At 32.2% G+C, this 27,112-nt stretch overlaps 1 protein-coding gene across 8 annotated transcripts in view; it reads right to left on the bottom strand.

The window, feature by feature from the left end:
* The window catches only part of LOC129913661 (uncharacterized protein CG43427), a 111,771-nt gene that overhangs the window by 19,429 nt on the left and 65,230 nt on the right, over positions 1 to 27,112 (bottom strand). For 7 of the 8 annotated variants that reach the window (XM_055992440.1, XM_055992438.1, XM_055992439.1 and 4 more), the window contains 4 exons: positions 17,735 to 17,941; positions 3,857 to 3,999; positions 3,611 to 3,761; positions 57 to 1,064 (listed from right to left, as the gene is read on the bottom strand). In XM_055992440.1, the coding sequence (XP_055848415.1) occupies positions 57 to 1,064; positions 3,611 to 3,761; positions 3,857 to 3,999; positions 17,735 to 17,941 (1,509 nt within the window). Of the gene's footprint in view, positions 1 to 2; positions 1,065 to 3,610; positions 3,762 to 3,856; positions 4,000 to 17,734; positions 17,942 to 27,112 lie in introns of all 8 variants that reach the window. The other variant, XM_055992445.1, reaches the window with a different exon arrangement.

Genomic DNA, 27,112 nt, shown 5'->3' with positions numbered 1-27,112 from the left:
ACACTAGAATCAAATTCTCCTTGAAATTCATTATTGCTAGTAGCAGATGATGGTACCTTTTCCTCATTAAATTTACTTGGAATTGGTGCTGTCATCGCTACTGTAATATCATCATCATCATCATCAGCATCATCGTCGTCATCTTCATCTTCCGTAGTTGCTGGTTCATGATCGATTTTCTCATCGGTTGTATTAATACCACTATCATCGGATGGTGCCTTTTCAACAATTATGATACTATCATCTTTGCTTTGTTCTACTAGCTGCCTTCGGGCCATGTCTTCGTTTTTAAGCATCTCCAATTGATACTCATCAACCAAGACCACAGGTTTTTTGATAATTTCCTCTTTGGTTACAGCATTTTGCAAACTTGACAGTCGATCTTTTAGTGGCGGAACAGATACCACTTCAGCAACGACTTTATTAATATTTGGCTTTGGATTAACGGAATTATGTTGTTTCAAACATTGCATTCGCTCTTTGATGCTGTATACTTCACCAGGTAAAATTTCTGTTGCTACCACAGTAGTTGACGATGATGATTCGTCTGTATTTGGATTGGAATCAATTGGTTTCTTTTCCAAACTACAGAGACGATCTTTAATCGATCGGACATTTGTAAATTCGGATGGAATACGTTTCTTTTCCATTTGTTCGTGATTATTTTGCATGGAGGAGGTAACTTTAGCTGCTTCTTGATTTTGATTTTCAAAAAGTTCTCTCTTTTTGGATATGTCAATTTTGGGTAGATCTTCTTTTTTCACTTGAACGACTATGGATGAATCTTGGTCGTTATTGTCATCATTTATAATTAATGATTTTCTATTTTCGAATTCGGGTTTTTTATAGCTACTTGCTGCTGATGCTTTCGACACTCGGCTTTTATAGTCTTCAATTGCTCCTTCGTATGTATATTCATATGGATCTGGTGATGTAATTGGAGCTGTGGATGATGTTTCATAGCCACCAAGTGATGATATTCGATCCAAGTTATCTTGACATGGCTGACAAGAATTATTTTCGATATCAAACGAGGAAAGATGCTCTACATCGGGAGGTTCACTCTAAAGAATAAATATAAAAAAGATTATTAATATGAAATAATTTATGAATAATTTATGTTTACAGGCAAACATAGTATGGTCAGCAGAATTAGTCTATTAGTTAGTAAGAGTCCGGCAATATCAAGGAAGCAAATTCTTGTTCTATTAAATTAGACTACAAAACCGAAGGTTAAAGTAAGACGAATGTTGGGCAGAACCAGTTTCCTAAAGATTTTAACTTTCTTTCGCAGCACGAAATAACCTCGGATGGTTAATTTCAATGCCAAAATAAGACGAGCAGATATCTTTGAAATGACATTGGGAAAACAGAGCTTGCTAGAGATCATTTCGAACTAGAACCCCCTTTCTGACATACAAAAGGGACTTTGACTATGAGAGTAAATCTTGCTACTAAATCCAAACCGACACACCCTATGCCAGCAAACTATCTATAGAAATTGCGGGAAATACTACAACTAACCAAATGGACCAAGATTACAATAATGAAAGCCCATAGACTGTGGTTCAATAGGAAGATGAGTATGGCACGATAGATCTATTTAAATATAGAAGGAAAGAAAAACATCATCAGTTTACAAAGGAAAAGAGACAATAGGAGCTTGAAGTCGAGGAGATGCACCAACCCTTTAGCAGGAATTAGGTGCAAAATTTCCACAGAAAAATGAGAATATTAACAATAGGATTCACTTCCCGCCCTAAAGCCTGTTAACATAGGCAGGGTAATGCCAGTGAATACTGAAGCAATGCTAAAGATCTGAAGAGGACATTTCAGCTAGTTGCTTAATGGTGATGAAGTTCGTAGCTCCACTAACAATCAACCAGAAGTCAACCTAGAGATCCAACCACTTCACCAAAATGGGAATCAAGGGGACTATCGCATGGCTTAAATCTAAAACGATGCTTATGAGCTAAAGGCAGTTTTTCAAACACTTTCGAGAGAATCTAGAGAAAAGCAATATATGGTCAAAGGAGAGCACGCCTAATAAGTGGCTAATAAATCATGGAGGTGCAAACCAAATATCCTTAGGTGGATGTTTACCATGATGATGAGCCCCATTATAATCTATTGGGCTGCAGAAAATATCCTTGCTATTCCGAACAAAGGATAATTGCTTAATTTGAATTGAACTTCTTATAGCAACACCGAATCTAATTACTATACCCTTTGCAATCTGAATGCAAGAGAAGACACGTTTCATTTTATTGGTATCTGCCCGATATTAAGAAACTGGAGGATCCAATATTTTGAAAAACCAACACTAACCCTAGAAGATCTCTAGAAGTCTCTGAATGGTATATATAAAACTTATAAAAATTATAATACAAGAATTCATTTAAAATATATAAAAAATATTATAATTAACATTATGATGTAAAAATCCATAGTTGCAATAGTATCTACTATATCCGGCAGACGACAAACCTTACCATTGTCTATTTATTCATTTAAAAAATTTTAACATAAGAATGTAAATTAATATAAGAAACAACAAATCAAAATTAATAAATAAATCAATCAAATCTAATCTAAAAAATCGAATCTATAAGAAACAAAAATCTTTCAATAAATGACCTTAATCTAATCTAGACCTAAAAAGTCGCCACATCTTAGGACAATTAACATAAAATGCAATAGAATGGATCATGATTATAAATGTTTGAGTGAATAGCCAATTAAATTTTCGCGAGGAATATATAACGACGAACTGCTCAACGACGTTTCACTGGTCAAAAAGGTGCGAAATTGAAATTTTGCTAGCTGGAGATCGTCTCCATTAAAAACCAGTAGTGTTGTGAAAAATGGCTTCAAATCAAGAAAAAGGCTAACAACGAAAGAAAACAGTTTAGTGCCCGAACGCAGCCGCACAAGGAGAAAAGAAGGCCGAGCCGTGTGAAGACTTAGGATAGGACGTTCACCACAGACTGCAGAGTAACAAGCGTTATCACATCATCATAATCAAAGAAGAGATTATTGAATTTAACCTTGAAGCACACAGCACAGTAGTGCCATCATAACTAAGTAAAGTAAGTTTCACGTTTGAACAGCTATTTTTGTAGGAACCACTAAAGATAAATAATATAATTTTGAATGATAAATTTAGAAGACACCGAATTTAGTATAATAGAAAACCTTGAGACATTTGTCATCCAAATTTTAGTCGCGAGTATGCCATAAGCTGTCAATCAAATTGAAGATTAACACGTCTTCGAGAAAAGTCTGCAGAAGTTCCTCCGGAATCTAGAATTATTTTTTTTGTATTTTAAAAAAAGTGCCAAATCCCAAATAGATTAAAATTTAAAACTTTTCTCGGCGATGGAGACATTGAATGTTCTAACTTGCACCTCGAAGGTTAAATGATTTTGAAGAATTACATTGGTGAACAGATCTCATGGCCAAAAACGGGGACAACACTTTAAAAGCACTTGCGTAAGAACAATGCAAACAAAAGAGAATAAAACAAGAAAATAAAAAAAAAATGAATTCGCTTTACAAAATGCTGACCAGAATCGTAAACCTTGATCAAAAAAAAAATATATATACTCACTACAATACTATGCACTTCACAATCCTCAGAGATGCTACTCTTTCCACTGGCACTGCTTGTTCCAATGCCTAGGTCGCTTAAATCATTTGCCTCATCCTCGTTGTATGATGCTAGAGATTGAAGTTTCGGACGAGTTCGACCGCGTTCACCTCTGAAAATAATTTAAATACAAAAAAATTAATAATTTATATTTATAAATTAAGAAACAATTTCAAAACACAAAAAAAAGTTGTTTGGCGTTGTTACCGTTCCTCCATCATTTCAGAAAATGTTTTCGATTTTCGTCTCGTTCGATCATGTTCCTCTAGCTCGAGCTTTTTTACTTCAACCACTCGTTCGATGATGTGTTCAACGCGTTTTCGTCTTGATGATTTCCAATTGTCCAAGTTCTAAAAATAATTAAGAAAAAAAAATTCATCATTATTGTATTTATTATAATATTATGTAGTAAATTAAATTAAAAAAAAACTATGGGGGCGTTAGGGAAAAGCTATTTTAAATGACGAATCATTCAGATTCATCTATTTTTGTATTCTTTTGTTTGTTTAGTTTTTTTTTTTTTTTTCTTATTTTTTGATGTAAACAATAAGTTACTTCGCTGATACAGCTGATTTCTGCAACATTAGCAGAAAAAAAAAATTCAAATAAATAAAAATAAAAGCTTTTGATGACTACAATGTTCTTGAACTTGACACGATTAGAGATTTTCGATGTGTAAACAAGTGGCGTGCTTCTGCTTATTGTTATATTTTGAGCACACGCAAGGTTATTTGCATTGAAAACACCTTAGAACGCTAAATCATGGTTTTGTTTGTTTTTTATTTACATCTTAGCATCTGTTTAACAATAAATTAGAAGAAACTCACGTAACTTTTGTTTATAAACTAAAAAAAAAAAATATAATGAAATTACAATTTCAATATCAAGATCATTACAAAGATATTAAAGCAGAAGGTGCTAGCAAAAAAAAAAATATTCGACGGATGGTACAAAAGGGGTGTGATGGGGTCAGGTATATAGTGAGAATTCAGGCTGTAGAAGGTATTTCCTCTGGAGCATCTAATCCGTTAATTAGTCAGTTCAATTCCGTATCAGGGTATCGATCAAAATCAATTAGAAAATGAAATAAATGGTTCATTGAAAGATCTCAGTCTTCCGAAGGACGAGTCTGAAGGAAAAGAAGGGGAATTAAGATCAAACCAAGGTCCAGGGCATGATTTTGAAGACGTCGAGCTGATTACCTAGAATCAAAAGTGGATAATAGGGAATCAGTTCAACAACGCACTCGAAATTATCAGGGTAAAAGTTTGTACATTACGCTTTCAGACCTAGAACTTCAAGAAAAATAAATTGAGGGAAAAGTAAAAGAAATGTAGAAAGAACGACCTATTCTAATATTGATAAAGTCATAAAGACTTGGGTTTCAATATCAGTGCTAGATGCCCACTCACAAATAATATCCCTACTCGAGGAACAAATGAAGGGCATGCAAGTTATACAGTCTATGGTCAAAGTGATCACACAAAATGAAACCACTATTAGTTAAAGAATGCGTTCACTTAAAAGTTGAAGTTAAGGTTTGCAGGATAAGCAACATAGGATAAATAGAGAAAAGACAAACGCACAATCTCCGTCATAACCACCGGATGTAGTCGCCTTCAAACTTAGGTCAGGGACGTTCTGAAAATCTAATTATGACTTTGGGAATCCGGAAACGCCTTGAAATTTATAATTGCGGTGTGAATTTCCATGGCACATCGAATACTATGACGGTAGAGAGTTTTATTTTCAGGATAGAAACTCTCCAAAAGAAGAATGGGGCTTTAACTAAGCAAGCTTTTGCTTTTGCGAAATTTCACTATTTACTGCCAGGGCTAGCGGATAGATGGTACTAACAGTATCTAAAAGATAACCGAGGAGATGAATAAATTAATTATTATGACCCTATCAGAATTATTAAGTCAGTTCAGGAGTAGAAATAGTGTTTACGAAATTCGAAGGACTATTTTGAAAAGTCGAGTGAATCGTTTGATGAATTCTATGAGGAGATAAGCGGGCTTATCTAAAAGTTGAAAAAAAGGCAAAGTGACGAAATACTAGGGAAAAGATTGCGATACTTATTTCTCAAGTTCTATTGAAAACTTCCCAGATTTAAGAGAGCAATGCATACGTGCTACAAAGTTCAAATGATGAGTAACCCTGTAATATTAGTTTAAGTCCTATTTTTGACAATGTGATAGTCAGTGGCAATTTTATTTTTCCAGTGGTAGGTATAACTGGAATCAAGTACCTACCAAATTAAAAAAAAATTGATGTATCATTTCAAGAGAACCTGGAAGGTAGTTAAGAACTTTTGCGTTTTTTTTATTCTAAAATTTATAGGTTGCTCAAAAATAGGAGTGCATTACAGATTATAAATTGAACTACTTAAAAAAAAATTTAAAGTCGGGTTAGTATTAAAATCGTACTAAGAATATTTTTAAAATAAAAATAAAATCAATTTTTCGAAATGTTTACTGACGAAAGCAAAATTGTTCTATTTGGTCGAACTGTTATGGTGTGGGGCAGTTTTTTTATTTAGTGGTGCTGGCCCGATAGACCAAATTATAGGAATGATGGGTCATCGGGTTTATGTTGAAAAAGACAACGTTCTGAATAATAGGTACTAGTTTATCTGCTGAAGATTGGTTTCAGGCCAATGGATTCAAAGTAATGGAATGCTCAAATCCATTGACCTTAATCCCACAGACGTAAAAAAAAGTTTTAGAGCAAAAATCATCAAAAATTCGGCAGCTGTCGAGGCAGTTAAAAACTTTAGCAAACAGATTCCACCGAAGAGCTGTCGCAAAATAGTCGACTTCGGCTCAATGACCCGTAGATGCGCAGCAGTAATAAAATATCATGGTTTTCCAACAAAATATTGAATAAGTTTTTGCAATTGATTGACTTATCTACTTATGCTTATACGAGATCTTATACTTATCTACGAATAAAAATAATATAATTTCTTTATATGACGATTTTCTTTTTACAAAATGGTAACTCCTATATATACCGCAATTTGTGAAATATTACTCATTATAGTTTTCAATAACTTTTAAAATTGTATGACAGTGTTATTTTGATAGAGGATATAACAAAATGTACATATATGTATCATGTCTATAGTTCACGATTTAAACTTCTTGACAAAAAACTACTAAACCTTAATTGAATTTCCTAATTGGTTGAGATTTAAGGGGATGACGTGATTACAAATTAAATACAAAAAAAAAAATGAAGGGATGGTGTGGGTAGAAGGTAACAATTAAAACAACGTAATCGTAGCTATTTTTAAGTATTTCGCGACCAAACCCATGTTTGCGAAATGTCTTTTTTGCAGTTATTTTCTTTTTTTATTTCTAAAATAAGATATCACTTTAATTTAATTAGATATAGAATTGGTGATAAGATTCAATTTCAATTGTGGAATTTACTGATTGCGTTTTGTTTATTCTTTGTTAAATAAATAAACTTGGACTTAAGTAATGAAGTGGGATCATATTGTATAATATGCACTTGTGATTGTGATTGATATTATAAAATCGCAATCTATTGTTTTGTCATGTTGTCCTTCAAATACAAAGTAAAAGAAGATGTACGGAGCCAAATTACACGGTCAAAAAAATAATCAATATCGACTTCTGCTTATACATTTGAAAACCTACGGCGTTGGGCTTAGCATACTTACTTTTTCGTATGCAATTATGTAAATATTAAATTGATTTTCCAAGTACCTTCGTTTAACCTTTGACTAATTAATTTAAGATTGTTTAAGTTTTAAATCGGTGGTCGAATAATGGTCTCATCACCGCCTACTTCTCAGAAGTTTTTTCTGTGTTTGTTACAGCAGAAATAACAGAAAACACAAAATGTAAATGGGGATTTGATGATATATTGCTGGCACAGTATTGGTTAACAGATGAACTGAGTTGTTAAGGCGGAAAAACGCCTAACGCCTCCTAGCTTCCAGATTTTTTAAGTAATTTTGTTTACTTTTGTATTTCTTAAAATTACGTGCATTCGTTCTGACCTACGCAGTCAAAAACAAAATTGTGGATGGCTTGAAGTCCATCGACATTTCTCACAGCAACGCGGCGTTAGTTTTTTTCCAACTAATCAATTCAGGACAAATTTTGAACACCGTAACGCATATCAACTTTATCAGACCCCAATGCTTTTGAAATTGAGGAAGATATTACGAAAATTGTCATTTGAAAAGGAGAACATTTCATTTCAGTCATCGAACTTATAAGCTTCTTTTTAGATGTGAAAGATGACAATTAGTAGTTACGAAAAGCTACAGGTCTTTCCGTCCACACCAAAGTGCATTGCATATTGGTATCAAATTAAAGGTAATAACATCTTGTTTCCAACATCAGAATCATTTGTAAAAATTTGGCAGTTTCGTCCTTTGTACTGTGGATTGATGAACGCGAGTTTTTTTTTTCTTAAAGTCTGGTTTACTTGTGTGTGTGTGTGACGAGCTAGGGAATTTTCTATTAAAACAAGTATTACACAGTATTATGGGCAAATAAAATTTAAGTCAACTTGATATATTCTTTATATTATTTTTATATTTTATGTTTTGACATGAAGAAAATTTGTTCTCAAATATCTTCACAACTTTTTGGAAAGAACTGTGGGCCAGGATGACAATTTGGAATATGTTCTTAACATTGGCGACAAAAAATTACGCTAAGACAGAGGGCAATTATATTCCGGAAGCCAAGTGCCAAAGTGCACGGAATACAAGTTTTAGTCCTGAAAGACAAAATTTTCAGGGCGGTCATCGACATATGTAACCGATATCGAGTATCGACGATAGAATTTCTCCAGACCACTGGACAGGACATTAATGGCAAGAGATCTCTTGATAAGTTTCCTGTGGCATATTAATTACCAAACTGCATCAACTACATCAAAACAATAAAAGTTTATAGGTGAGTCGTTTTGGACTTCTGCACTATTTTGGTTTGACTAATTATTTTCTAAGCTTAATTGGAGTACAGCTCCTGGTGTTAAAGATCGTTAATGCAGCTGATGCAAACGATGCAGTTTGTATAAAAATAAGACCCCTGCCCTGGACATTAAGAAGGCCAATGTAGTGGCTGGCATCTTTTTAACCTGACTGTTATCGGTTAAGATGAAATTTGAGCAGGCTCAAGGCTCATATCTAGCTTCCGGAAGAGCCCTCTTGTTTTGATATAGGTAATATTCTAAAATTTAAATAATTCAAAGCAGCAACCTAGACCATGCCTACTTCCAATTGGAAAGTCGCGGTATGAATGAGCTAAAGGCTTTTAGGAAAGACGCACCTCCACAAGTATAAGTGGGCACAGCAAAATAAAACCATCCGGAAAGGAGTCTATTTCCCGAGTAAAAATGGAATTCCACCGCACCACCGCTGCACCACGTCCGCAGCACTTTTTGACCGCCGCACCTACGCTGCAGCACGTCCGCACTATGATGAAAAATTTCTAAACCGCCGCACCACCGCTGCAGCACGTCCGCACTATGATCAAAAATTTCTAAACCGCCGCGCCACCGCTGCAGCACGTCCGCACCGTTTCATTTTGAAAAATGAAAAATATGAAAAAAAATTCGCTGTACCAACGCCGCCGCACCACGACTGCAGCACGTCCGCACTATTTCATTTTGTATGAAAAAAATTCTATTCTCGGACTTATACAAATGTTTAAGTCGTCTTCAATGTTTTGACTTAAGTAACAAATTGCCAGTTCATGCAAACATGACTTGGTGGTCGAGTGGTTAAGGCGTTGGACTTCTAATTGAAAGTGCTCGGGTTCGAATCTCCTTCTCGTCGGTAGTTTTATTTTTCATAATTCCATGATTTTTTTCTTTAAAAATTCAATTTCTATTTTTTCTCGGGTTCCTTCCAAAATAAAGAAGCTGGAGAAGAGCTTATTTCAGAAACGAGCTATGTAAATGACTCAGCTTCTGAATCTGAATTCCTGGATTCGTTTTCAGAAACAAAGAGCCCGGATCACTCGTTGTTGGTTGTTTGTAACCAAAATGAAGCAAAGAATACAGATAATTTTCCATTACTCTATCAAGGTTTTCGAATTCTCTTCTTTTCCGTCTACAAAAAAAGGTGAGCAGGAATAGCTGCTGACAAGTGGAAACTTTCCTTACAATTATTTAAACTTGAATCCTAGTACCAAGTATAAATAAAATATTCATACAAAATCGTTAGCGTTAAAATTTCAGCTTAACAATTCACAACTTCTATTTCCGATCAAAGTTGATTGATTAACAAATAATGTTATGTTTCCTTTTTCCTAATTCCCTTCAAGTTACATTTTGAAAACTGGTTATTTTGACTGCAACATGTTGTGGAACACGTTCACTTTTCATTTCACGGGAAGTGAGTGCGAGTACCTTTTAGGTTTTATTATTTTTTGAGTATGATATACAATCCTCTAAGGAAGTGAGAGAATGAAAACATTTTTTGACAAACTACAATGAAATACTCATTTTAAATTATTCAAAAAATCAGTACAAAATATGAATTCAAATAAATTCAAACTGTTCGGAATACCACAACCTTTAATCACTTTCGATTTGAAACCTGTTTTTTTAGGTTCGTCAAAGTGTGATTATAAAAATATGAAAAAAAAAAAAAAAATATATTGCAAAACTGCTTTTAAAAATCCAATCACGCCACTGCACCTTCTTTCGGCCACCATCACCATCTGGCGAATGTTATACGCCAAATGACAGCACCTGTCATATGCAACTAGCAATCAAAAGAACCAACAACTATAGATCGTGCGGCATCTATTTTGCCCATAACTCAAGCCAGCGCACACATTCCTCAACAAAACTTCCTCCCGTTCGAGTTTGTTTGTTCGTTCGTTGGTTGTTGATGTGCGTCGTCGTCGTTGTTGTCGTCGTCAACATCGTATATAGTCTCGTAATGGAATAATAAACACTTTCTGGGTATCGCCCCTCCATGATCTTTTTTCCAGTACAAATGAGTTCCCGCTTAATTTACTGTGGGTAATGAACTGACTTCATCGTTTTGGTCGTAGTCGTCTTTGTTATTGCTAATGTCTTCGATCCGGCGGCAGCGTTTCCCATGCTACCGTTGCAAACTCTCAATGTACATTGTAATAATGTGCCCCCTCCCACTTAACCTGTCGTGACATTTTATTTATAAGTTTTTCAGTGCACTCGGGCACCAGAGAGCACAAATAAGATCCCAAACAAAACATGCAATTTAGCAAGTCGTTCGTCTCTTCCAAAGCAATATCAACAAAACAGTAAAAAGTGAAAGTTGCACTCGTTAAGAATTTGTATCTCAAATCTTAATAATTGTAACGTTTGCTGTACATTTAACAGTCTAACGCCCTCTTTTGTAAAAAAATAACGCAATTTTTGTCAGCAACCAATAATACGCATATTTCGAGCGACCAAGACCACTCAATCTAGCAGGGGCTTGACATTTTGTTTACATTTTTGATTACTGGGTTCGATGTGGTTGTTAAATCAGATGCTTCGTGGTGGAGAGCGGGATCGATGACCTTGGGAGCGGGATGTGAATGTTTCTTACAATCAATTTATTTTTGTTTCTCACTGAAATGCCATACAATTGAGACATGCATGAGTGGAGATCAAGTTGGAGAAAAATACAAAAAAAAAAGAAGCCCAACTAAAAATGGGGAAATAGCAGAAACTTCACCATCATCATCAGAGAGGAGCCTACAACAACTGGTTATGTCAGATTCAATGAAAACTTATTAACAAGATGAGTGTATTTCCAGCACCACTCACTCACTATGGTAGATAGATATATTGGGTGGAGGATGTAAGCAATCTTTGCTTTTCGATCACAATTGTTGTTGTTGTTTGAAGATATATTTTTCTATTTATGTATATTTTTTTTTTAATTTTTCACATCTTAAATAAGCTTGAAGACATGATTCAGAATTATCCAAATGACATAAGTTCAACCAAGCATAACAATGAAACACAGTGGGGTTGATAGATGGGCTAAGTCAAGATGGGTGACGTTTTTAAGTTTTTCTTTCCACTATGATGATGGTTTCTTGTTGTTATACAAATGACAGCTGACTTAGTCTTTTAAAATAGAAAAAACTATGTGCGACATCTATAAAAAAAGACCTTGAAATAAATATGCTCTCTTTGACTTTGAGTGTCCAAGGTCCTTTTTATTTTTATAAAAAAGTGACAAGTGACAATTTAACAAGAATATTGCAATTGTCTGATAAAAAATTGTTTGGTAGTATAGAATTTTGAATATGATTTCATTATTATTTAGATTATGTTGGATGAGAAATTAAATAAGATAGGACAGTTAAGTTTTGATTTTGGACGTTTGACTTTTCATAATCGTTTACTTTTTAGTTGGAAATTGTTTAATTGCGTTTTTATGATACAAGTATTAATGCTACAGGTAACAACTGCCAGTACTTTTTGTCATTTTCTTTGGATTTTCTTGGCATATAAATATAAATGGTCTGGCATTTCCTTTAAATAACGACAAACCACTATACAAATTAAAACTGCTCTTTTTTTGACAGAATATAACATTTGACAGTTGTTAGACAAATGGGCCAAATGGGCCATAATGATAAAATAACACGTGCAGTTTTTTCCATGCAGCAAAATAAAATAACACTGGCTCTTATGGGAGAAAAATCTGCATGCAGCGCAGAGCTGCAAGATGCCTCTATTTCTCAATTCGATGCCAAGTTTCAATGCAGCCACAACAAGAAACAACAAAATTACAAAATAATAAATATTTGGCATTACTGATTTTGGTATTTGACAAAATCTATCATTCAAAAATTCAAATAACGTTTGTTATGATTTTGTTAAAATAGACAAACTAATTGAATTGCTAAAACAAAACATAACCATGTTGTTTTTTTGTGCGTCTTGATGGGTTCGAGTCAATTCAATAATGGTATGACATGTCTGATCTTTCAATGTTAACTGTCAACTTGTGTGGAAAAATGATGCCAGATGGCAGTCTTCTTTAAAAAAAAGTTCTAGCGAATTAAGTCAAATAAACTTCAAAGAATGCGAAAAGAGTATCTTCAACAGTAGATCGATCCAACCAAATTTCAAGTCTTATGCTTATTAGGGTGCTTCTTATATGGTCGAAAAATTTTTTTTTCGATTTTTTAATGGGACACCCCTGCATTATGTTCTACCATATATCTAAGCATAGTATATGGTATTTTTTTCCGATTTTAATATTAAAATTTTGGGGTCGCTACCATTTACTGAAGTAAAGTAAAAAAAAAAGATCAATTTCAACAAATTTTTTTTTGTTACAGTACAAAGTACGCTTAAGACCCGATTTTTCAATCTTCTAATAAACAGTCAGTTAACTCTCTGTCGAATAAAGATATTAGGCTCATAAACAATCAGATCAAATCATTGAATTTTTCAATTAAGAAAGATCACTCAGTTAGCTATTCTACAGAATAACACAAAAAAAAATGTCAAATTCAAAAATATTCAAAATTAAACTTCATTTTTATTCCGCTGTATTTTTATCAAAATTTCTTTCAAAACAGTTAGAGATTTAATATAAAGTACTTTATTCTGGTTACAAATTTTAAAATTTTCTGAGAAAAAAAACAAAATTTGGTGCATTTTTCAAAACTTTGAATTGTGGTAGCGACCCCTAGAACGTGTTTAAACTGGACCAAATCTTACCCAATTTATATTTAAGGCAGAAAGAACAAAATGAAAGGGTGTCCCATTAAAATTTCGAAAATTGATTTTTAAGAAGCACCCTATAATGCTTATGTTTCTTTGCATTTCGCTCGTTCATGATTTTCTGACACACCATCTTTGTTAACAATAGAATAATCGAAATTTCGCATAATAAAACTTTGAAAAGACTTCCAAAAAGCTTTCCGGTAAAACCAAGAATACATTTCATCGTTGACAGCTTTTTAAAGTTGTTTAAAAGTGTTGAAATAAGTCTTAACTTCTGTAAAACTTTGGTAAGAAAGCTATGCAACCAGGAACTTCGGAAAGATTTCTTTAACAATGCCCTAGCAGCTTTATAAGGGAACTCAGTAAGTCTCTATTATGATAAAGTTTTTGGTCTTCAAAATATGTATTTTGGGGGAGATAAAAGTGAAGAGCGGTAAACTTTCAGTTAGCAGATTGTGAGTTCCAATTTCAGAGAGGAAAACTAATGAAAAATCATAGTCATTTGGAGGGCTCAAAGCTGAACAGCACCACGTCACAAAAAGTGGATTCGGTGGTGATTCTTATAGTGAATGTTTTTCTCACTTTTGACCAAACTAATGAAAGACTTGGGGTCGAATTACATCATACGATTACGATCATTCGTTAACGTTTTTACTATTTGTGTCTCTATTTATTTAGTAGAAAAAGATAGGGACACATAGCAACCATACGTTAACGAACGTATGCCGTAATTCGACCCCTGTTTTTTTTTTAATTATTTTTTTTTATTTCTGTTATAACTGTGAGACCTCTATTTCAGCCTAATAAGAATGATTAATTAAAACTTAAATACTAAAAGGCAATGGAAATAAAATATTTGCATTTTTCTTTATTGTTTAACAAATTCGGTAAGACTTTGGAAAAGAGCCTCTTAAAAATGTAATAACGACACTTTGGTTATGAGGACTCAAACTTGTATAACGTTTTCTTTTTTAAATGCGTAGAAACTTTATAGAGACCTTCTAGAAGTTAAAAAACAGCTTCTATAACACCTTATACAAGTTGAAATGTTGATTGGGTTGCTACCAATGAGAACAGTTTTTTTTTGTATATACAATTATGCAGCTACAATTATACAAAACTGGCAAGCAAGCTCAGCGATCAGATCTTGTTAGGGTCACAAAACACAATTGACCTTTAGGCCACAGTGCACTTGTTAACAGCATCCCATTCATTTATTTATTTAACGACCTGATATACTTGATAAGAAATTTATATTTCTTAACGAAATCTAGTTTCTTCAAAATGGACAGTTAATGAAGTAGACAATAACCGCAAAAATGCGTTTTAAAAACAATAGTTAAACCAGTTCAAGTGATTTATAAGTAACCATTTTTTGAAAGCTCTCTACCATTATTCGTATTTAATTTTAAGTCATGCCAAATATTTAATAATACTTTACCATCATTTATGTCAAATTGCATTAGTTTTCTCTACCGCAATCATAATTTATGGATTTATTTGCACTATTTAAATGCGTTTCACTAAACCTTTTTTTCACTTTACCTCGCGTCAGTCACCCACCTTTCTATATTTATCTACTATTTATTTTGCAGATATATGCATTACAATAATGTTAAAAGAAATAGCAAATAATTATCTAACAAGACTTAACAAGAGTGATAAATATTCATATAGACTTCTTTACAAAGCTTTAAAGAAAAAAAAAAAAGGGTTTCACCAAAAAGGCGGGGTTAGACTTAACAATATACAGATTGTGTTGTTTTTGTACCTATCTGCATTGATTATGCAGGTGGTGGCGCCTTCACTTAAAAATTTATTGCTTTGTCTTCTTTGTCTTCTTTTTTTTTTGTGTTTTTGTTTTTCCCTGTTAAACAACGTAAAATATTTGCGTAAAGAGATGATGACTTCGACGATGAACGACAAACAAGCGTTAAGGTTTATTGTTATGTGTACTTTTTTAGTGTGGGGTTTCGCACCGAATCTGGGATGAAAAAAACGTAAATGTTTTTCAGTTAAGTAACACAAAAGGCACAAGTAATTTATAGTTAAGTCAGGCGGTCGGTGTTCGCATGGCTTACTTTTTTGTATGCTCGATATAGAGAGTGCAAGTGTTGGGATGAATAATGAGGGCACATAAGTTATAAACACACAGTGGCACCCCTGAGGAATATATAACAAATTTTAAAGACCAACATTTTGTGTATTAGGTATTTTGGACTTATGTCAAATGCAATCTTCAATATCACCTGAATGCCAAAATAGTTTTCTTTTTTTTTTTTGTTACACTTGTGGTTTCATAACCATTTAAAAGGTGGACATGGTATTTAAATTCATAACAAGAAGTCAATTATTATGTTTTTTCATTCTGTAATTCGACAAAACGATAAATTAACTAGGCGTCACATCACAAACAAGGAAAACAATTTTAAAACAAAATAAAAAATTCCTTTATAAAGACTTAAAAATGTTTAAACCCTTTTGCAATTTTGATACTTTTTATCATGTAATGCGCCATCTGTTTTATCCAGGAGATAATGGAAACATTGTTACAGATGAAATATAGGTCACGCAGTCTTTAAACAAAGGATAAAGATTCGCTCGTTTTTATAAACAGAGACATTTGAATACATAGACAAAAATACAACTGAACCTGAAATTTTAGTCTGCGAAGTAAAGTTGTAAAAGATTCTGAATATACCTAAATTAAAAAAAAAAATTGAACGAAAATTCGTTTCCAAACCCATAAAAAATCATTTGACAAGATTTAACGTTTCATGTGAGTGAAATATTTTTGGTCTACACTAGAAAAAAATGTTAAAACTCAGAGAGCAGTAGAAGATTCGAAGACTGAACAATAAGCTTAAACTTCAGCGCAGCTCACCTTTGATTTAGCTATTTTTTTTAACAGCCCGAATGTAAGCTCAATTATGAATTAGGTCGTTTTTTAACCATGGGCGAATGTTATAATGACCTTTATCATTGGATAGGTATCGATGAAGATAAGTCTGTATGTGGAACAAGGAAAGAGCTACAGTTGCATCATTCCCATTACATTTTTCTCTTTTGTAACCCGTGACAAAGTGATTTTTTTCAAGAAATTTTGGACCTTTAGAGCTGTAGCTACGCGAAAATTATAGCAAATTTTGTCTTCTTTTATCCATACCTAGTATGCACTCTTTTTATAACCTAAAATCTAAAAAAGTTCGAAAATGATGTGGTTTTTTTAGCATTACGAAGCTAGCACATGTCTTTTGCAACTGCAAACTTTGGTTTTGAACAACTGGTATCTATCCTATCAAAATCCTAAGAAATAAGTACCTACATTGAAATTTTTTGCGATCTAGGATGTGTCTTAAATTACTGACCTATCAGTCGTATCATTTTAACAATTTTTATTTAGCGAATCAATTTTTCTTTTTTTAAATTCGCTCTTCAAAAATAAAAAAAAACAAACATCTCAAGTGCATTTGAGCTCCAAAAATTATAGAATTAAATTTATATTATTAGTATGCATTTTTAGAAAAAAAAAAATTCAATACTCGCAAGTGTGACGGAAAAAGTTTTACGAATATAATGAAAAATTACTAGACTAAGCACCCCATACAAAATGGAATAAAGGAGTCTGAGGATCGGATTGGCATCCGAGAAACATTGCTGTAACCAGTCATTTTGGAGATAATCAGTCATTAAGCTCGTAATTCGTAAACAACGATTTTTGAAAAAAAAAAACTTTTTTGTTAAAGATATCTTTTGTCACTTGGTACTAGTACTTGAATTTTTTTAATCAAAATCATAGGAGCCGTTTTTAAGAAATTCTAACTTTTTCAAAATTGGTACAAGCACAAAAAACAATAATTCCTAAAACACCTTGGTAGAGGGTCCAAAAACCGCTGCATACAAAGTTTGGGTCGATTACCCATCCGTTTAGGCTGTAGCTACTTGTACAGACCGACAGACAATTTACAGAATTGCACACTGACAGATTTGGCTATAATTGTTTAAATAAATAAGCTTATAAAAGCCCAACACTGACAAATTTTCGGGGACCCAAGATAATATATATAGCGACCTTAATAATCTTGTGAACGTTACTTAAAACAGCAAGGATGGTTTCTCCAAACCAACGTATGGCCTTGTAATTAAAAAGCATAAAATGCAAATAAAAACCTTTTTTTTTTTTTCTTTTCAATAAAAGTCTCGTTTTTGTTATTTGTCTTCAACGCACTAATGAAATTTTTTTAAACAAAAACAATAATATTATGAACATTATTGTCACCCACTCTCATCTGTATTTAGTATAAACAAGAAAAACCAAAACAAAAGAAATATAAATAAATTATTTATTATAATTATTTTACTTACATTCTGCCAATCCTCAGGTTCTTCTTTTAAAACCTCTTTGACTTTTTTTATTTCCTCCACCTTTTTTAGCTGCTGTTGTGCACTTTGATATAAATTGCACGGTTTTATTTGTACAAATTGCATCGGATTGCATGAAGGTTTGGGTGGCGTTGGTCGTGTAACACGAGCCCGCGCAACGTATGGTGTGGGATCATGTGACATAGTGGACTGAAATTAAATAAAATAAAAATGTATTTAAAATAAGAAGTTAATAACAACAAAAACTAAGAAACAATTATAGAAAGATAAGTTAAATTATTGCTTAAAATTAATGACGGCATATTGTTGCCAGCTTTAATAAAACATAGGTGTTATTATCGAGGAATTTCATGGGAAATCAGTTTTCAAACTCGATTTTGAAAACTTGGTAATATTTAAATATCTACTGAAATCATCAACGATCTTCTATTGAACAAAATTAAGAAGTCTAAGAAATGTAGGTTTACCTAAGTTTATCTAATCAGAGAGCGCAATTAATTCAGGGCAATGTTGAGTTTAGCGAAAACAATGCGAATAGTAATCGCAGAGTTGAGGAAATTCAAAACATAATTTACAGGGAAAAATCCGAAGAAGTTAGCAGAATTCGATAACATCTCCAAATTTGTTAAGAAAAATTTTTCCATTCGTTGATCATTTCTGCCAAACTTAAGCCTGCGTTAGACGTGTTTATAAATTGATAAGCAAAAATGTTAATTAGGGTGGTGCAAAAAATGTTTCTTTTTTTTATATTTCGAAAAAATTTGGATTTTAATGACACCGAAATTTTTTTAAATCGTATTTTTTGAGATAGAGTTTAAATTGAAATTTTGGCACAAAAAATGTTATCTTCTACAGGTTGCTTGTGAATTAAAAAACATTATTTTAATCCAATTATCGAAGAAAAAAAGTATGTATTTGCATTATGGTGGTTCAAATTTTTTTTTTTTAATTAATTGGAATAAAAATTGATTTTCACTACAGGGAAGTTTGTAAAACGTGTTCTATGTAATAATTTAAAATTTAGTATTTTCGGGGGCTCAGAAAAATGCTATAAATATTTTACATTTACTCTTGGAATTCAACAAAAATCGACTTACTTAATTTGATATAAATTTAATACATACATATTACTATACCAAAAAACGCACTTCACAAACTTTCTGTGCACTAAACATAAAAAAATTTTTTACCATTAACAAATTTTCTTTGATATTAAAATAGGGCTGTGTTAAAGAGCGATTTTTAAAAAGCAGTGATAGCTGTGAGCAGCATATAAAAAGAGCATCTACAAGTAGCAAGTAGCTGTTTAACTCTTTAAATAGTAGTTAACGCCGCAAGTTACTCTTTAAATTTCTTCTTGATTTGAAATATTACACTGGTCAACAAAATTAAACTTTTTTTGTTGTTGCCGAAACAAAAATATACATTTCTGAAGGTTTTCGGTGTGCTGAAATCGAATCCGAAGTCAAAAAAAATTAATCAGCTCCCGTTTTTGAAATATTACCGTTAGAAAATGCAGCACTTCGGACCTTATTCTTTTATATATGGAAAATTGTTTGAGCATATTAAGTAACGGTTTTTATAAGAACTATTTACCACCTTTTTAAATCTGTTTAAATCTTTCCGATATTTTTTTTTCTGCCCGAGATATTCTCAGTTGTTTGGTATTTTTATAAATTTTATAACGTCATTATCTTCTTTATGATATATGAAGCCAAACCCACTGACTTCAGTTTAAGATATCTCGGGCAATACAAATGAAAAGATTTAAACAGGTATCGAAAGATGGAAAACAGTTCTTATAGAAACCGTTACTATATATGCTCAATCAATTTTCCTTATACAAAAGAATAATATCCGAAGAACTCAAAAAATCATCGTTTTTTTGCATTTTCTAACGGTTCTCAAAAACGGGAGCTGATTAGTTGTTTTTCGGATTCGAGTTCAGCACACCGAAAACCTTCAGAAAAGTATATTTTTGTTTCGGCAACAAAACCCTTGTAAACCAGTGTTATTGATTATATGGAATAAAGAATAAATTGAATAAATAAAAAAGTAAATATTTTTCATAAGAAATAGGTTCTTGAATGCCTGCACTGAAACAATGGCATTTCAATTTGATCTTCTCTGCTTCGTCATCATCATAGTAAAATGTTCTATCTCTATATCTTTGCTTTTTTCATCATTAATCAACTCATTATTAGAGTTCTCACAAAAAAGGAGTGAAATATTAAAGACCAGAGAACATTTTCTGAAATAGACCAGTGAAGTTACAAAGAACAGAGAGCAGTTATATGTACTTATAAAAGCAGTGACATTTTTAAGAGCATAGAACATTTTTACTGTTCTCCCTGTTGACTTGAGCGCGTCTTGTTCATCAATTTATAAGAAAAAAGAACACAGAAAATTGGATTGGGTTTGATTTTTGTAAGACTGGAAACTGAGCAGCGGTATTGATGAGATACATAACTTTTCTCTGCTCAATAGAAGAGCAGAGTGATTGAAAATTGCAATGTTAATAGCAGCCTCAGCTCTAATTAAAAACAATATTTTCTGGAACTGAAAAAAGAAATATAGTTTATGGGATCGTAAAAAAATTCTGATGCACCCAATCCAGACAAATTTTCTCGAAATGGAAAATATACTTACAACGTAGTATTCAATATAAAGTTCAGAAATTATTACATAAACAGTTCACTCGACAACACTGATTAAATTCTTAATGTCATCTGTTCTGCACGTTGTTATTATTTAGAAAAAAGATACAAAAAGTCTACATCCCACTTTAGAGTTCAGGTTTCAATTCCAATAAAATATGCGCATTAGGGTTTTTATTTTTTTATTTTCAAGAAACAGAAGTACGATATATTGTCCACTGAATTAAGTGGTTTCACTTTAATGCAAGATAAACCAATTGTATTAAATCAACGAGTGCAAAGTAACAGTGTGGGTGGGTGATCTTCGGTTACTTCGGTACATAATATTGCAACAACTTATTGCCATCGCCTTCGTTTTGCTTTTTTGGTGTCCGCTATGAACTTAGGGAGCGGCAACGGCGGCCGGCGTACGTCCAATTTGTGCGGTTTGCAATGAGGGAGACACTTCTATAAATTTTATATGTATTGAATTTCAGATTCTTGATGAGAAAATGACTCACACAGAATTCAGGCGGACTATAAAGAATATTGAAAATTAACTTAAAGACTATGTGTAGACAATGACAACAGGGTTTTTATTGTATTGTTTAAAATTCAAGACAGTTTTTACAAATTGTATATAATTTGTGTTTTCCTAGAAGCCAAAGTCATAAGGGGTGAAATCCCTTCAAGATACTAATTGTATTCATTACTTTATTATATATGACCCATTGGGTCATAGCGCAGTAGAATATTGAAATTGAGCTATTGCAAAAAAGAAATAGTATCCAGAAAACTCAACTTTTACACTTCATGATGTAAGAATTTTAAATGAAAATTCATATGCATGTGGTCATCAGAGAACCTGTCAGAATTGACAAAAATCTCCGAGGATGAATAAATCAAAGTTTGAATGACTTCACTGATTTATTTTAACGAGATTATCAGGTTTTTACGATTCCCACAATTACATCAGTAGCCAGGGTGTTTTTGCTATCTTTCTAGCACCATTTGGATACCCTCTCGGAACAATTCATCAACTTTTGAGAATATCCATGAATCGACCTTATAAGAAGCTACATTCATTTATGCTTGGAAGGCAACATTTCACACAGAAAAAGCCTTCAAACTTTTAAAAATACCCACAACCTTAAAGTAGACTACTCACGGACTGTTGGCAGTCTGCACATTAGCACTAGACTTCTTCAAATTAAAGGTTCCCGAAATTCAAACTTATTTGGCAAAAAAGCATGTCAAGTTTTGTCAGACAAAAATTATGTTGAGCCTGATGAAAAATCTATATAATACTATATTTCGTTATTACGTTTTACATCTGACAATTTGAAAGCCATCTTTTGTTATACAGCGAAAACTTTTTTGGATTCCTTTTACAACATAGTACCTGGGTGACCGAGAAAATACTTCGAAAATTTTGTATTCGCTTAGAGGAATAAAACCCTCAAAATTTCATCGAAATCTTTAAAGCAGTTACTTATATTGATATATGTATGATGGTTAAAAAAATTTACAGAAACTTTCATACAAAATATCAAAACTTATTTTTTTTTTAAATCCAAACGGAAATCATGGAAATCATCCTTTGTCCACCTACGCTTCGTTTTGACAGTATTCAAAAAACAAATTTTATACAGAAAAATTCAAAGCTATCTAAAATCCTAAATAAAAAATTAAGAATTCTGTTTCTTGAGTTCTTTACATGTGGGTAATTCCATGAGAGCATTTAGGCATATTTTTGTATATTTTTCGCTCTTATTTATTTAATTATTCACTAAATTAAGTATTACAAAAAAAATTAAAAAAAAAATACTGACGAATTGAGAACTTCCTCCTTTTTGGAAGTCGCTGATAGTCGGTTGAAAACATGTGTCCTCTTTTCTTTCTCTATTTTTTGTTTACCCCGCCGCCGCGGCCGTTAGGTGAAAATCTCAATACATATTTTTTTTAAATAATTAAACTTTAACTACCTGTATTACCTGAACCTTTCGATAGAATTAAAAAATTTCCTTTGACTTATGACCCAGTAACCATGTAGATTATGTAAAGAAAGATCATGTGTTAAATCTAGTAGTTCTAATATTTGTGATTATGGCATGAACATCCAAGAATTTCTAAACTTTAGTGCTGAACGCAACATTATCAAAAATTTAAAAAGTGTCAAAAAAAAATACATGAATTTTAAATAGCCTATTTTTTACTAGAGAATAATTTCCCAAAATATCTCATTTCGAATGTCAAGTGGTACAGAAAAAAATTTAATTTGAAATTTCAACTGACCTAATTTGCGAAATTATCTCATTTGGATTGTAGTGAAAACAGGTTATAAGTCTTTGTTGATTTTGGATTGGCTAAAACTATATATCCCGCAGACATGTAAAATTTCCAATAATTGGCGCCTAAAATCATTTGCTTTCCAAAATATCGTCAATTTTGTTGAATTTGAAAAAAAGGTAAAAGTATTCCAGTCAGTGGTTAATTTTACTCTCCAAAAGATGAATTCTTTCTATTTTGTGTACAAGTTGTTTGCATATTGATCCAGCATTTTTAATAAATAATGCACAAAGGTGCATTTTATCAAATAACTTGGTACCGGTACATTTACGAAACGAAAAATTGTTTCAAATTAAATCTTTTGAGACCGATACCATATTGGCGAACAAAATTACAGTGGAAGAATTAAAAATTAACCAAAATTAATTAACTGGGCCATATCTAAAACAACTGATTTGGCTTTTCCAATAATTCCAGATCCATTAAATAAGTGCGATCGCTTTACATCGTAAACAATCCTTAGCATGTTTTCCAAATCTCTAATTATTTCACTTCGCAAATCCTGAGTACAACGCAGATAATAACGTAAACTTATGAACTCTTTTCAGATGTTTCCATTTAAAAATAAATTCTAATTTAAACACTGATCAAGTGATCATTGAACAGGGGTCAGTTGAAATCAATCAACACAATGTCACGTGGGGAAAAATACTTATGTGATTTTTTTCGTATTTCTCTTTCGTCTTTCTATCGTTTATTTTGATTAAATATTCCAATTATTTCAACCATCTAACATTTTGTTTACTTATTCATACCGACAAACGACAAACTTTCAACCCCGTTGTAAACTATGGCTATCTTTCAAATGTGATGATGACTTTCCTTATCGGTTTGAATTCAAAATAAATACCGCTGTATATTCATTGCATAATGCGTTTCGTTTGCGACGTAGTGTAGTCCTTCTCATTGTCTTTCATATTCTTCAAAATAACAAAATAATAAACAAATAAAAACCGACTGATTGAGAGCTTCATAATAATAAAAAAAATTGATTTGCTTTCATCACGTTATTGAAGCAATTTTCTGCAGGTTTTGTCAAAATGCAAACAAAATCTCTAATTAAAAACTCGATTGTTTGTAATAAGACGACAAAGGCATAAGTGAAGATATTTTGGTTTTGTAAATATAATTATGCGCATAAAACCTCCTAATCATCATTTCCATATCAACTTTTTTTTGTTATTGTTTTGGTATGCTTGAGGCGCGATTTGTTGTGTAACAACAAACATTACTCTGGCAAATGATGTCTTATTTGCTTGGCACTAGCTTATGGGCCATCATTATTAATTCGTTCAATATGTTGCGTTGAGTTGAACTGTAAATATGTAAATGACAATCATTGCACTACTTTTAAGTTCAGTTTACATTTTGGTATTTAATCAACGTTTTGATTAATCAGTTGAAATAAATTGCGCTTTAAAATTCATCTTTGCAGAATATAATTATTTAGTCGAGCGCATTTAAAATCTAACTCAGCAGTTTGTACCACCCCAAAATTTTGTTTCTATCATTCGATAGATCAAAACTTTAAATTTCGCACTTGCGAAATTCACCTTTTGATCGCCATCTTGAATTTTAGTTTTTAATCAAAAAATATCTCTTCTATTCTGTCTGAACGCATTTTAACTAACTTGCTGAACACAATGGGCACGTTCAAAGAGCTAACATAAAGCTATCGGATAGCTTTTTGTTATTGTAAACAATGTTAAAAATTAGCGAGCATTTTCTGTCAAAAAATAATCTGAAGGTATTCGAGAATTTCTGGTATACCTCAGGTATCCGAGTGATCAGCTGATAAACATTTAGCTTATTTTATTTTGATTACTTTTCGGGCGATTATTCGGCTTAAAAATAAATACAAATTTGGAAGAAATAAAGTCAAACCAATTGTGCAAGTACTATTCAACAATTAAAAAAAAATTTAATTTGCTCAAAAGAAACAGTTTCCTCTTCTCAATATTTACATATTTTTTTAGTAGCTGCTTGGGCAAGCTATCTGGATAGATCTTCGTTCAAACAAGTATTCCAGATACGGGTATCTTAGATAGCCTATCCGATAGGTGTTTGAACGTGCCCAATGGTGAAGCTGAAGATTGTGGTACTGTCAAAGTTGAGTGGTACGAAAACAATACAAAGCGCTACAATAGGGATGTAAACGAATCTGTCAAAGTCAAATCTGACAACTCTCACTTTGACAGATACAAATTTTAAATTTATTAAAACATGGATTTTTAACTAATTTTCGTATCAATTTATTAACTAAATTGTTGGTGATTGTTTAAAGAATCTTGTTAAATTAATATTTTTTTTATTAAAAGAAATACCTAAACAGTTCCCATAGATGCTTTATAATAGAAAAACAAATGTCAGTGTCTTCAAAGTGAACAATTTGACGTTTGAAAACCTTTCGCTTAAAAGCCATATGCGAGGTTGAAGTCGACGCTGAAGCGGAAGCTTAAAGCCCGAACTATAATTGAATCATTTATTTTCAAAACATGATAAGTCCACTTTTTTGTCAAAATTCGTTTTTTTTTACTAAATTAGCTGCGTTCCTTTGGGAACTTTTATCTACTGCTTAGTACTTAAAACTACTTTGAACTACTTTAGCTGTATTGAAAAAGTAGTTTAAAGCAGCTTTTAGTACTAAGCAGTAGATACATATTTCCAAAGGAACGCAGCTATTGTTCCTCTGGGGGTAACCACGACTGCCTTCAAAATATGAAGTATCTTCTCCATCTATATCCGATTTTACAGCTACGCGAAATATTTTATTTTTTTAAGTTTAAAATTTTAGCTTTAAAGTTATATTATATTTTAATCTCAAATACAATTTTGTGATAGACTGGAGTTGAAAGCAAAATTGTTTACCCATTTTAAAACTAATTTCGCATCCGTTTATTTTCAAAGTATGATAAGTTCAAAATCGTTTTTATTTTTTATCTTTTGAACTATCGCTCCAAAAATAAAAAAAACCAAACGGTAATCTGTACCTAAGCAAAAGTTCTACAGAATGTATTTTTTATAAATTTTGCTACACACATCAAAAGAAAATAAAACGTTTTTTTCTTCTCCTGAAAAATTTAAAATCATGGACTTATCATGTTTTGAAAGTAAATGATTCCAGAGGAAGCAGTCGGATGCTAATGTCAAATCCACGTTTTTGTTGTTGTTTTCTTTGACTTTTTGGTAAGTTTTCATCGGTTGAGTACCGTTGCGAGCGCTGTTCCCCTCCGTTTCGTCCAAAGCTTAACCCTCTACTGCATACGAAGCCAAATATGGTTTTGTCTATTTGTATGCACTTTTCTCTTCTCTGTCACAAAAAAATTATAAAGATTCAATACAATCCTCTTCTTTGTGTTTCTGAGAACCCATAACGATAGTTTTTTCGTGTGTCCGACACAAAATAAAGGTGTATTTTATGATCACAGGTGAGTCGATCAGTCGTGTGCATTGAAATCAAAAGTGTAGAATATATTCATACTTAAAGTGTTAATTACTTCGTTTGTTTGGAAAGGAAAGTGGAATTAAAAATTTATTTTTGATCGATTGTCTTATTATGTATACTTTGAACCAATTTTTATTGAAAAAAAATTATTGGCCTGGGTTTGGGAGGGCAAAAAGTACGGAAGCCATATTTGGCTTCGTATGCATTAAGGGGTTTTAAATCTACACAATTTGTTATATTTTTTTGTTGGAAAATTTTCTTCCTTTACATTTTTTTTTGCTTGGAAGCTATGTTTTACTTCAGAAATGGAGCCCCTTCGCTTTTAGAGACATTTTTTTTATGTTAGCCCCATTTCCAGGGGCGTAACCACAAAAAATTTAGGGGGAGGGAGGCAAACCTATAATATTTTTCAATCATTTTATTACTTTTTAGTTTTTTTAAGATCTGGGAGTGGGTGAAAATGTTGGAGCAAGACTTACTTTGACAGTGGAAAGAATGTAAACCAGAAAAAAATATATATAACGGAAAAAAAAATTGCTTTTCTCGGTTCCATGGCTTAAAATGAGCCAAATTTGAATTAATTCTTAACCTTTTGTAATGCAATGTATTTATTTTACTTTATTTTGTTTTTAAATGATAAATATTTATCTTTTGATATTTTTAATTTTATTCTTTACATAATTTGAATAAATAAAATTAGTAAAATTTCTTACCCCTTAATGCATACGAAGCCAAATTTGGCTTATAAACAAATTTTTTAAACAAGATTCAAACTGCCTCCATTGTGTTCAGGTGGTAACACTTCAACTGACAGTAACTCATATTTTTTGTCTTCTTTAAAACAATTTACAAAATATTCCTTATTTGAATTCACCAAATTCCGATTTAAAACTCTTTTAATCTTAAGATATAAAAGAATAAGTCAAAAAC

Source organism: Episyrphus balteatus, chromosome 3, assembly GCF_945859705.1.
Source record: "Episyrphus balteatus chromosome 3, idEpiBalt1.1, whole genome shotgun sequence".
NCBI classification, from domain to species: domain Eukaryota; kingdom Metazoa; phylum Arthropoda; class Insecta; order Diptera; family Syrphidae; genus Episyrphus; species Episyrphus balteatus.
Note: the sequence above shows the minus strand (reverse complement) of the source record. Positions and strands in the feature narration are given on the sequence as shown.